Source organism: Callorhinus ursinus, unplaced genomic scaffold, assembly GCF_003265705.2.
Source record: "Callorhinus ursinus isolate GAN/ISIS: 27379988/994484 unplaced genomic scaffold, GSC_fseal_2.0 scaffold4, whole genome shotgun sequence".
Taxonomy (NCBI): domain Eukaryota; kingdom Metazoa; phylum Chordata; class Mammalia; order Carnivora; family Otariidae; genus Callorhinus; species Callorhinus ursinus.
Window position 1 is genome coordinate 70,559,677 of NW_027397066.1, and position 13,184 is coordinate 70,572,860.

Genomic DNA, 13,184 nt, shown 5'->3' on the forward strand with positions numbered 1-13,184 from the left:
CCTCCCCTTCCCTCCCCTCCCCTCCCTCCCCTTCCCTCCCCTTCCCTCCCCTTACCTCCCTTCCCTTCCCTTCCCTTCCCTTCCCTTCCTTCTTTTCTTTTTTCTTTTCTTTTCTTTTGATTTTATTTGAGAGAGAGAACACAAGCTGGGGGAGAGGTGCAGAGGGAGAGGAAGAAGCAGACTCCCCACTGAGCAGGGAGCCTGATGTGAGGCTCAATCCCAAGACCCTGGGATCATGACCTGAGCTGATGGCAGATGCTTAACCTACTGAGCCACCCGGGCGCCCCCTCTTTGCTGTTTTGGGTGCCCCGATCACTCTACCCCCTATTCCTGTGGTGTATGCAATCTCCTTACTAGCACAGACTTCCTAACTACCCCATGTAGAAAAGGAACCCACGCCCACCTTTAGTCTTTTATTCCCCTCCATAGGCTTTTTACCCATTGAAAAAAATATATTTTAGTTGTTTATTTCCCTTTTCATAAGGGAGAAAAGTATATATTTTAGTTGTTTATCTCCTAGACTGTCAGTGCCACAAAGCAGGGATTTTGTCTGCTTAGAGTTGTATCCACTGAATCTAGAGCAGGGCCTGGCATGTAGTAAGTACTAAGAGTAAATGTGGAAAGAAAACTATTACATAGAAACTTGATTAAATACGTGTATAAACAATACTTAATACACAGGATTTAAGGCAATAACTTTTCTAGGTTTTTCCTGGTTGTCCAGTATGTCATTCTTGCACTAATATCTTATTTGTCATACTTATTTTTTTAAGCAATCTCTCTGCCTAGCATGGGGCCTGAACTCAGAACCCAGAGATCAAGAGTCACACGCTCTACCAACTGAGCCAGCCAGGCATCCCTGTTATACTTACTGATTTAATCTTATTTATTAACTTCAGATTTCCCCTCATTTATACTCTTGTAATTTTTCTCATGTCCTTCTGTGACCTCAGATAATCTTCACTTCATCCATGGATTTTAAAGTCTTTTACACCTCTGACAGTTTTTAACCTTGATTACTCTGTGTACTGTCACTTTCTGCTCTGTCTTGTTTGTCCATAATTTCCCACAGACCGTCCCTCCCTGAATTTGAATAATGACAGCCGCTGTCACCATTTGGAGAGTCCCCCCTACATGCAGTGTCACAACTGCTTGAGATTTGTGTTTTTCAGTTTTTCATTTATTATATGTGGAGCCTTCTTCATAATTTGTCGCCTTCCCTCATCTCCTCCAAAGCATTTGCAGTCCGTATTTCCGCCCTTGATCAAAAAAAGGAATCACAGCCTGATTGGATTTTAGATTTGGGGACTTACATATGTCTACTTTGGAGCCCAGCCTCTTTCTCTTTCTCTGCCCTCCATTGCCTGTTCTATTCCCAAATCAGTTTTCAGTTTGTGAGATTGTTCCAGTTCACCCATTCTCACATGTTCATTAGTGGTTTCTGAAAAGTATTACGTGCCGTCTTACGCACACCTAATACCAGGGTTGTGACTTACTAATTACCGTGAGCTTGCCTTCACTTGCTGTTTCCCAAATAAAACGTACGACCCAATCGTAGGAAATGTTGAGCCAAAAAATCAGCTTATTTAAGTAGTTTTGGGGTTTGAATTGAGATGTTACGGACTGTTGGCAGTGAAGTCGTTGGCAAGCCCAGGACTGGGGAATGGAAAAGGAATAAAGGCTTGTCTTGTGTGTCTTCACACAGGAACAGTCAGGCTCTGAGTCACTGAAGCCTGCCTGCCGGGACGTGTACATGGCTCTCTAAGCGGTGCAGAGCAGTTGGCCTGAAGAATGCATTTGTACAAAGGGGTTTGAGGATTGTTTGTAACCTCTAAGTAAAAACTCTACCTCACCAGTAATGTAAAATGTGGTTAAAGCTACGTGTTAGTTCAAAGAGTGGCTCTACCTGAGTATTTGACTTCTTTTGACCAGTGCCAAGGCAGGCCATATGGTGGCATATGCTTTGAAATAGCTGCTTTGTCTTGGCTTTTGGAAGTGAAATTAGTCATTTAACCAATTTTAAAAGTATATAAGGTTTATAGTTCATTTATTTTCGTAAGGGAAAAAGAGCGTATCCATTTTATTCCAGCAGGGTAATTACTGTTTTCTTTAATCGAAGTCTTTCTCTCTGGGGATTCTGGAGAATCTCTCCTATCATGTAGGTTTTCTAGCCATTGCGCCCTCTATTGGCCGGAGCAAGGCAATCGTATGAGACGCAATGGCTTTTGCCTTCCAGATCCAGCATGTACCAGCTTCACGATGTGGGCAGAGTCAGTGGCCATTCTGAGCCCGTTTCCTCACCCTCAGAATGTGAGGGCATGACCAGAGGCGGCCATAGGGTTGTGAGTAAAGGCAGTGTCTGCAGAGTTCTGAGCACACAGTGGGCACAGCTACGCGGTACTGTTACCTATGCAGCAAACAGCGTGCTGCTACTCATTCAGCCGGCCTCTTAGGGTTACCTGCCAAGTTCTGGATAGAGAAGATATGAAGGTGAAAATGACTTGGTCCTGCCCCAGAAAAGCTTATAGTTGAGTATGTCCCTTGGGCCTTATGCTCTCTTGACCTAGATCTTATGGTATGAGTGAGACTGGGTCTAAGAGGTTTGATTCCCTTCTAGTGGGTGCTGAGGTGGTCACCCAGATGTGCTGTAATTCGTATTTGCCATTTTTCACATTAAGGACCAATTCTCTCACATGTACCACATGAAGTGTGCTAGAGTAATGTGCTTGGCCTCAGACATAACTGTTTGTGGGACAAGTCGGGGATTTTAGCAGCTGCTTCCTTTAAATTTTTTCCTTTATCTCTAAAGATAAAACCTTTACCGGTTATCAGGTTAGATTTCCCCCAACTGTATGGATTTATTTATTTATTTATAAAGATTGTATTCATTCATTTGATAGAGCACAAGCACGGGCTGCTGCAGGCAGAGGGAGAGGGAGAGGGAGAACGTGGGGCTTGATCCCAGAACTCTGGGATCATGACCCAAGCCAAAGGCAGATGCCCAACCAACTGAGCCACCCAAGCGCCCCTCTTTTTTTTTTTTTTTTTTTTTAATCACAGTGGTATTCATGATTAATTTTCTGTATTAGTAAAACTTAGATACGGTTTTTAAGTAACTTTTTTTCTTACTACAGATTCAGGACAGGTTTGTTATAAAGAACTTTAGAAGTGTCTTTCTTAGCCCCACTAATAGTATGCTGGTTTATGTTGAGCTGCCCATCTGGTGATATAATAAACTCTGGTTTCTGGAAGATTCCATGTTACTCTTAGCAGAGTGGCAGACACTGACAATACACTTTGTTGATTTTTGCATCAGGGTTCCTGGCCGGCTCAGTTGATAGAGCATGCGACTCTTGATTTTGGGATCATGAGTTCAAGCCCCACATTGGACCTGTTAGAACTTATTCTTTAAAAAAACAAAAACAAAACCAACAAACTAATTTTTTTGTCAAATAAATTGAACCATGAATTTTGATTAAATGAAATACCATGTGTAAATAACCAGTATATCCTACATAGTGGTAGATTTTGTTTGACCCTATTTTTTTTTTTTAAGATTTTTATTTATTTGAGAGTGAGAGAATGAGAGATAGGGAGCACGAGAGGGAAGAGGGTCAGAGGGAGAAGCAGACTCCCTGCTGAGCAGGGAGCCCGATGTGGGACTCAATCCCGGGACTCCAGGATCACGACCTGAGCCGAAGGCAGTCGCTTAACCAACTGAGCCACCCTATTGGTTTATCATTGCTTTTTGAGTGTTTCTTCGGCGGTATCTGGAGCACTCTTCAGAGGTCACTATCCCTCATCTCTTTAGGTGTCATACCTGCCGGTTTATATTGTTATTGTCTTCGTAAGGCTCTGAAGGGGAAATTCTTGGAATCTGGGACAGCATTTTTACAGTGCCTTTTATTCCTTAAGATCAAGTAGAGCTAAAAGTCAGAACATATGCTTTCTGACTTACTTTAGGAGAATATATTTGTGGAAGCCAGGTGGACAGCTTACAGAGTATTTAGCCCCCTGCTTACATCAGGAAGTGTGATTGGTTACCTGATCATTGATGTTTCAGGAAATTAAAGCAAATCAGTTTTATACAAAAGCCAGTGACTAAGAAACAAAGAGGTCTACTTACTGTGGTTTTGCTGTCGGTTTTTTGTTTTTTGGGGTTTTTTTTCCTGGTTGTGTTATGCCTTACATTTATTCAAAGATACATCTTTTATCTTTTGCTTGGGTATGCCCCAGCCAAGACAGGACTTGGCAGTAACACTGTTGAGTGACTTTTTCTTGTATACCATTATGATATCTACTGCCAAGTCCTGCATCTGAAGGCTGTGTTTTCTAGCCTTGCTAAAATAAGAAGGTAGCTCTCATTAGGTAAATATCGAGCAGCATCTACATTTGCAAGTAGCTAACAGTTTTCATATTTTTTAGAAACTTCGGATAGTTTTAGTACCATTTGTTGGTGAAAATAGTTCTTGGCAGAATTACAACATTGCATGTAAGTGGTCATTATGAAAGAGCCCAGTTTTATCTTTTATTTTCATTAGAAAATATAATGATTTTACCAAGGATTCCCAAAATAATCATGCTTGCTTATTTCAGTGGCAGGTTAGTGGGTTTGCAGTAAAAATCAATGGTCAGATTATTTGTTGAAGAGATGTTTTTAGAAATACTAAAGTATTATTATTTTTTAAGATTTTATTTATTTATTTGACGGAGGAGAGACACAGCGAGAGAGGGAACACAAGCAGGGGGAGTGGGAGAGGGAGAAGCAGACTTCCCGCTGAGCAGGGAGCCTGATGCGGGGCTCGATCCCAGGATTCTGGGATCATGACCTGAACCGAAGGCAGAGGCTTAATGACTGAGCCGCCCAGGCACCCCAGAAATGCTAAAGTATTATAACCTCCAATATAATTTTTGCTTTTTGGAGCATTAATAATACTTAAGCAGATTGGTTTTGTTTTCACTTGCACGAATAACATTTCCTCAAATAGTCCTCATAAATTTGGGGGGAAGTGGGAGCAAGCAGTTAACAACTAATTCATTCTTTTGATACGTAAGCATCCCCCTGGAAGATGGTAAGAGAGGGAGGAGATAGGGAAGGGCTAAGATTTCAGTTAACATGTACAGATTGGAAAATGACCTTTTAAAAATGGAAGTATCTTACTTGCTTTTAATATTTAGATTGCTCATAAACCAGAATGCCTAGAGATAAGTATTATGATAACTTTGAGGAAGTGAACTGAGGTTTTATTTTCACCAGAACGATAGCAGTAAGGTTAAACATATTTTCTAGACAACAAGATTATTTGTATTACTACTCTTTCAACTGATTATAATGTTTAAGCAGACTGTGTGTGTGAGAATTTGTATGTCGGAGGGGGGCGGTGAAAAGTAAAGTACCATATTAATAATGTCCTTTGGACAGAAATGGAAGATACTGGCACGGTTTGGTGACCGTGGCCACAATAGCTTCCTCTTTCTCTTACTGTGTATTGAGTTCACATAGCGTACTTTTTAAGTGCCCTGACGCACTTGCCAATACTTCACAAATATTCATTTATCCAGGGTTAGCTTATTAATGGTTAATCACTTATTCTAGTTGGAGACTATAGGAGAAAGTAGGGTGTTTTTCTCTTTGTTGTTGTTATTGTTTGTTTTGTTTGTGTGGACCTGGGAACTTGAGTCTCGGGGCTGGCCACAAATCCCTGTCCCGTGGAGGTTCTGCTTTTTAATGCTCAATGTGTGGAAGAGTCAGTCTTGATGGTAAGGAGCATAGACTAAACTAGTTTCTGTGTTATAATAGTAAACCTTACATTTCCAGGAAAATGAAGCATTTGATGAATAAATAAAAATTAGACCTATCCCATCCCTCTTTTTTTAATCATTAAGCATATTTTCTATTTATATGCTAAAATAAGTTATTAGAAATTATTTTAAATCCTACAGTGTCTCTGTCCCTGCCCATTTCAGCATGCTTGAAGATGACCTTCAGCTCAGTGACAGTGAGGACAGTGACAACGAACAAGTAAGTTTTGTACACCCCATCGTACCAGGAATCCTTTTAAATCTAGTATTTCTGAGCTGCATATCCTAACCTGTTGTTTGTTCTTTTCCTGGTCCTCCTTCCCCTTATTGTGAATACCTAGAGCCCAGAGAAGCCTCCTCCTGTATCTGCACCTCCAAGGTATCATGTGCGTGTGTGAGCAAAATGTTTGCATTTTTCTACCAAATGGGGAAAATACAGCCTTAACAGCCTTATTTAGTGCTTTCATAGCTTCTTCATGGGGAAGGACATAAAGGATCACAGTTAGAAGAAAGTACCTGTTTAATTTTTTGGAAGCTTAAATCAGCCTTGGAGAGGTTGTTAGCTCTATAAAAGAGAAAGTCCCTGTACCCACCTAAATCATCAGTTTGGATGTTTAAAATTTCTGAGAGTTTCATGGGGTGCCTGGGGGGCTCAGTCAGTTGAGCATCTGCCTTTGACTCAGGTCATGATTTCGGGGTCCAGGGTTCGAGCCCCGAGTTGGCCTCCCTCTTCAGCAGGGAGTCTGCTTCTTCCTCTGCCCCTCCTCTCCCTTGTGCTCATTCTTTCTCACTCTCTCAAGTAAATAAATCTTTAAAAATAAATAAAATTTTGGGGGTGCTTGGGTGGCTCTGTCAGTATCTGCCTTTGGCTCAGGTCATGATCTCAGGGTCCTGGGACAGAGCCCCACATCAGGCTCCCTGCTCAGCGGGGAGTCTGCTTCTCCCTCTCCCTCTGCTGCTCCCCCTGCTTGTGCTCGTGCGCGCTCTCTCTCTCTCTCTCTCTCTGTCAAATAAATAAAATCTTTAATTAAAATAAATAATTTTTGAGAGTTTAAAAATAAGCTTAAATCACTTTCATCAGTATTATATAACCAATATTTTAAAAGTTATGCTGAAAAGCCTAATGTTTTTATGGGAGATTTATTTGCTGTTTTCAAAAATTGTAAAGCTGAATCATTTCTGTAAATTGTTTTCCATAGTTCCTGTTTTCTCAGTCATGAATTTCTAATTGTTTCAGCTGTTTTCATTTTATTTTATTTCATTTTGTAAGTAAATAAATAGATTTTAAATAGATTTTTAGTAATCTCTGTACCCAACATGGGGCTTGAATCCATAACCCTGAGGTTAGGAGTTGCATGCTCTACCGATGGAGCGCAGCCAGGCGCCCCTCAGTTGCTTTTAAAAATGAGCTAGAGTGCATTTTAGTGTGATGGAAAATGGCACTCTTTTCACTTTGTAAACTGCAGCCATATTTCAGAAAATTAGATGCTTTAATTTTTGGAAGTGGGAGTTGTCTGAACTACCTTTGTAATATTTTCCTCTGATACTGAATTTAATGATTTAATATACCAATACCTGCCTTCTTCCATGGACAAAGAGTTAAACTGTGTGGTAGTGGTTGTACTCCTTGACATGTGGTCATTCATTCTGAGACAAGCACAGCAAGAAACCCTTCCTGCCAAACAGGTGATGTTATAGTTCATGTGGAGGAAGATCATGTATTCATAAGCTCTGCTCATTTATTTATATTCTGTCTGTTCAGTAATTTCTGGTGGCTTGTAATGTCCCATAAATTATGATGAAATAGCCTAACTTAAAAGTGTAGGAAAAGAAAAAAGGAAAAGTGGGCATAAATCAGAAGCAGCAATAACACTGAAAGTGCATCTCATTCATCACTGACTTAAGCTACCAGTGTAAAAGTGATCACAAACTTGATGTAGCATTTTTATATGAGGAAATTACATCATAGTGTAGTGTGTGTGTTTTAAAATTACTTCAACTAGTGACTTTAATATTTTTTGTTCTACTTTAATAAACAGTATTATTTAATAAGTTATTTAGTATCTTAGGTAGATGTGGAGGCTTTCAAAAGATTATAGTTATTGATTTACTGCTGTGGCTGATTCCATCTGGGGCAAGCTTTTAACACAGGTTGTTAAATTCTGTATGTGTCCAGAAGTACGATCAGTGTGTTTTCTCATTGACCTAGAGTTATTGCCGTATTCTTTTTTTTTTTTTTAAGATTTTATTTATTCATTTGAGAGAGACAGAGACAGAGCACAAGCAGGGGGAGAGGCAAAGGGAGAGGGAGAAGCAGACTCCTCCCCGCTGAGCTGGGAGCTGGACATGGGGCTTGATCCCAGGACCTGGGCATCATGACCTGAGCCAAAGGCAGACGCTTAACCATCTGAGCCCTGATTGCCCTATTCTTAAAACTTGGAGTAGTTAATCTCTACTTCGGCTGGTATTTGGGGGTGATCCTAAGCCTCTCATAAAGAAAGGCCTCTTTTATAATTCTGCCCAAGAGTGTGACTGGATTACCTTTGAGGTCACTTTCTAGAGGAACACCATTCATATTCAATATATTATATTTAGTAGTTCTCTGGCTACCATTTGGTTAGTTTTCATATAGAGAATAGAGGGAGATTTTAATGTATTGGCTGTCTTTTTATAAATTAACTTCTTTGACCTAATATATATCCATTTAAAGTAAACTTAAAGGGTCAGAAAGTAAATATTTTAGGCTTTGTGGGCCATCTAGCCTGTCTTGAAACTATTCAACTCTACTTCCATAGTATAAAAGCAGACATAGATAATACATAAAATAATGGGTGTGGACATGTTCCAATAAAACTTTATTTAGAAAAACAGGCGGCCTGTCCGTGCTGTGGTTTACCGAATTCCGATAGAAAGCACTACCGTTGAACGTAAATTTTGTATAGCTCACAGTATTCTTCAGGAGCAAAATTCCACAGGCTTCTCTTCTATGTAGTTATTTGGTGAGCTATTTTAAGGATTTTTCACTGGTTTTTGAGCCCCTCTGGGCCTTTCTCTCAACTGGATGGTATGGTAATTTAGTAATATTAGGTAATATTGAGGCCCTTTCTTTTGCGTAGCAGAACAATGGCCAAGAGGGGAGATGAGTAGAGAGGGACAACATCCACCTTGTGAGGTGTCTTCAGATTCTCTCTTGGGGTTACTTCACAGTGCTCCACAGTCGCTTCCGGAAGCAGCGGCCTCAGCACATTCCAGCAGTGCCGAGTCAGAGAGCACCAGTGACTCAGACAGCTCCTCGGACTCGGAGAGCGAGAGCAGCTCAAGTGACAGCGAAGAGAATGAGCCCCTAGAAACTCCGGCTCCTGAGGTACCGTGTCCCCTCCAGGAGGCAGAGAGGCGAGCTAAGATGGCCGCGCTCTGTCTTCTGGGGCTAGAGTCGGCTGTGGGCCAGCGCTGACCCTGGCCTGAGTGGTTCTATCCCATGGGGCAGCTCTTTTCCTACCCCTGGGCCGTGTAGAGCCAGCCATTTCTGTTTACTTCTTACCAAACATTTGGCCCTAGAGGTTTGGGAGAGCAGTCTTCTCTCTCCTGTTTAAAATGATAAGTTCTCTGTTGCTGCTAGTGTTGTTTGGAAGAGCAGCTCACTAAGAATGTTTGCACACCATTTTCTTTTCCCTTCTGTTGAAAAAGAAAACTCGTTTTTTAGTAGGCTGCTGTTTCAATCTTAATGAAAATTCTTTTTGAAATTTCAGGAATGCATGAATTAAGGAAATCAAAAGGAGACAGCCCAATTTGGCAAAGGGCAGGAACGTGAACTAGAAATAAGTCATCAGAGGTTCTATTTTTGAATCACTAAAAGCCATGCATTAAATTGATGGCGAAGTGGTTTTGCCAGGGTTGTGTTTCTTGCTCCCTTTGCTCCATGTAAAACAGGGATAATTGTGTTTCCCTGTCACCCGCCCTTGGGACATCGATGTTGTAAGATAAACCGATGAGACGGCAAATCGCAAGCACTAAGTTTATCTGGAGGATTTATGCTATTTTTTACCGGATCGTTGAGCACAAGAAGTTTAATGACAACAATCAGGGCTGCCAGATGCCCTCAAAACTTGGAGTAGCAATGTAAAAATTACGCGGGGGAAGACTACTTGGTAAAAAGGGAAGAAAGGCATTCTTGGTGAATTAGACCAGCTTATGTAGTGAAAATTACTCTGCATGTTTTAGATGGGCATCCTGGGAAATGAGCCTTTCTGATTAAGAAAGTGTTAAGGTTCCCAGTATTTGTCTCGGCCATTTAGCAACCAAGGCAGTTCCACTAGAGCATTAACCGAATGCATCTGGAGGACATGTAGTGAGCCTTAACAGCCGTGGCCAAGGGCAAGGGAGGCTGGGAAAATAACCGAGTGTCATTTTTTTGTTAGATATGAATTTATGTCTGGCACAGAGTAAGTGCTCAATAAATATTTTTTGGAGTGAATACACATGAATCAGCATTAACTGCACTTAAAATGCCTTTCAGATTTTGGAAACTCCTCAGTATATTTCTGGGGGCTTGTTTCCTTGTGTGATACTAATTACTGTTGAAATCATTTTTCTGTGCCTCGGAAAAAGATACTGAATATGCTCCGCAGACAAATTGTGTGATTGTTCCCTTTTATAAGATCTTTGCTTTATGTCTCACCTTATTGAATTAGAGAAATCTGCATGCTTGTTCAGTTACTAAGAGAAGGAAGAGAATTGGATTAAATAATAAAATTCTGTTCAAATGAAATGGAAATGGTACAGATTTGGCTGAATGATTGAAACTTGAAAGAAAAATTTAATCTGGTGTTTGTATTAATGAAACCATTAGATCTTACTGCTTAGAAGGTTACTGGAGTAGATTTAGAGACTCTTAGTTAAAAAATAAATGTTCCCATTCTACTTTATTTTTTTTAAAGCACCTTACCAAATAGGCTCAGATTTGTAGCTTTGTGTTGATGAGCAAATCTGTCTAGATTTGGGCACAGTTTGTATGTCATGTCCTGACACTTGACTTCATAAGAAATATTTTGTCTGGGTCTAGATTTTAAACCTTTAATTTTTCCCAGTGTATTTAACTACCTTCTCTCCTTCAATACCTGCCTTATTGTAAATCTCCTGTGTGAGAGTAACAAGAATTCCACAATAAGCCACAGTTACTAGTTTTAACTCTCTCACCCTTTTTTAAGTCTATTTTTAGATTTTTTTTAGAGAATTTTACTTTTTACAGCTCCATTTTAAGGTCATTTGACAAAGTAGTCCAGTGATCTTAAGAGATCTGAAATGTCCTATGCCTGTCAGTGGGTGGGCGGTGAACTTGGGGGAAAGGCTCTTTCAGCGTCTGCTTTATAGTGTGAATCAAAATGTGAATCTCAGCTTTTCAAAATATGTAGGACGAGTCATCTTTTTCCTGCTTCAGTTCAGAAAAAATGCTTCTATTCTCAGTTATCCAAGGATCTCCTTACTTTTCTAATCTATTCATTGTCTTTTTTTTTTTTCTGTAGTAAACTACCTTTGCTGATTTGCCTCTTAGACACTTGGTACTTTTGCATGAATTATTTGACTTAGCTCTCTGCCAACCCTGTGAGATTGGGAGCTGTCTTTTCACCTGTAAAAAGGTAGCAACACCAAGATTCAGGCCCGTGGCCATCTAACTCTGAAGCCTTTTTTTTCCTGTGACACTATGCCTATCTCTCACACCTCTCTCCTTTTTCTTTCATTTTAGGACTCCTACTCACTCATAGTGATGATGATTTTACTAAAAAAAAAAAAATTTGTGCATAGCTCAGAACTTTTTATTCAACATCACAATTCATCCTAAAATACATGAACTTCTGACAGTTTGAGGGGTTAGACATAAAGGGACGTGCAATCAAACATTTATGAAAACACCTGACGAAGACCAGTCTGGTATTTTTTCATGCCCAGTGTGCAGTGTTTGGGTTGCACCAGCCCCAGGAGGCTGGCGATGGGGCGCGAGGAAAGGCAGGGCAAGAAGGCAGAGTCCAAACCCTGATCCTACCTAGCACTTAGACTTAAAATTCACTGTGAAATCAATTTGAGTCAATCCCTATTAAAAGTTTTCCCCATCCCAACACCCAAATATCTGACCTTAGAAGAATTCTATACCTTTTCTGTCTTTATAGCAGGTCTGTAGAAAGGATTGGCCCTACCCTTTCTTCTTGTCTGGGCGCATAAACTCAATTTTACCCTGCAATTGGGCCATATGCCTCCCTTCTGGACATTTTTAGGACCACAGTGGAAGAAAATGTGTTTTATTTCTGTAATCAGGACATTCCTTTAGTAGGACATTCCTACTAAATGTATCTTATACTGCCCTGTTTTGGGGTGGGGGTAGAGCAGATGTTATTTATACCAGGAATGACTTTCCTTTTTGGTTCATGAATAAATACTCTTCTATAGAGCATGTCAGTGATTCAAATGAGGCTATAAACAGCCCTGTTGAGAGGTCCATACCCGTCCCAAAGAAGAGTTTGAAGGGTTTGGTTCCTAAGGTAAGTGGCAAGTGATATATCCCAATGCCTTATCCCCAGTGAGCCACCTGGATTACCACACCCTAAAGTGTTTGCAGGAAATATCGTCTGACAAGTAGGTATTGGGTGCTGATCTTTTCTCCACCCTTAACTGTCCTCCTGTCTTGTTCGAACATGGAATACAGTTTGAGATCTCCTGTGGCAAAATAAATGCCTGGCACATTAGAGTAGTTTCCTTCTTCCCCTCCTCCCTGCTCTGAAATTCAAATGAGAGCCTAGATGTAGAGTTGATATTGAGGAGATCTATTATATTAAGCAGCAATAAAAGGGTAGGCAGAAAAAACAGTTCTGCAGCCCTCTTTGTGGCCGAAGTTTGGTCCTACCTGGTTCCTTAAAGTTCCTCTTCTACTGTAAAACACCAAGCCCAAACTACCTACCTGATCATTTTATTACCTAACTTTTTCCTGGCTCCAAACTCTTTACATTATATCCACATGTCTTGATGTGTTTTTAAAGAGTTGAATTATTTGGAACGTTCCACTCGGGGAAAATTGTTAGCAATCTTTCCCTGTAAAATATCATCCGCCTACTGGAGCAGTCTCCTTATCCATCATCTAACCAGTTAAATCCCGTGTGGACTATCTTTCAGTTAACTTCCTCTTGCACTGTGTGTGTGTGATTTAGTCATTCATACAAACCACCCATCAGAATGAATGGATTTTAAAAACATGTAGCATGTTGGTGATGTAATGCCTTTTCAAAAGGTGTGATCATTGCTTACTGTTTTAGACACTGATATGTTTCCATATGGCATAAGATGTATGGGTACAGTAGTATGCCTAAGTAAGTATCTCATGTACACCACTATAT

At 40.4% G+C, this 13,184-nt stretch overlaps 1 protein-coding gene across 6 annotated transcripts in view; it reads left to right on the forward strand.

Annotated features, from left to right (window-relative positions):
• AFF1 (ALF transcription elongation factor 1) overlaps window positions 1-13,184 on the forward strand; it is a 202,702-nt gene that overhangs the window by 162,009 nt on the left and 27,509 nt on the right. For 4 of the 6 annotated variants that reach the window (XM_025887178.2, XM_073891900.1, XM_025887179.2 and 1 more), the window contains 3 exons: window positions 5,944-6,022; window positions 6,144-6,181; window positions 9,010-9,166. In XM_025887178.2, coding sequence (XP_025742963.1) covers window positions 5,944-6,022; window positions 6,144-6,181; window positions 9,010-9,166 — 274 coding nt within the window. The remainder of the gene's footprint in view (window positions 1-5,943; window positions 6,023-6,143; window positions 6,182-9,009; window positions 9,167-13,184) is intronic. The other 2 variants (XM_025887181.2, XM_025887182.2) reach the window with 2 other exon arrangements.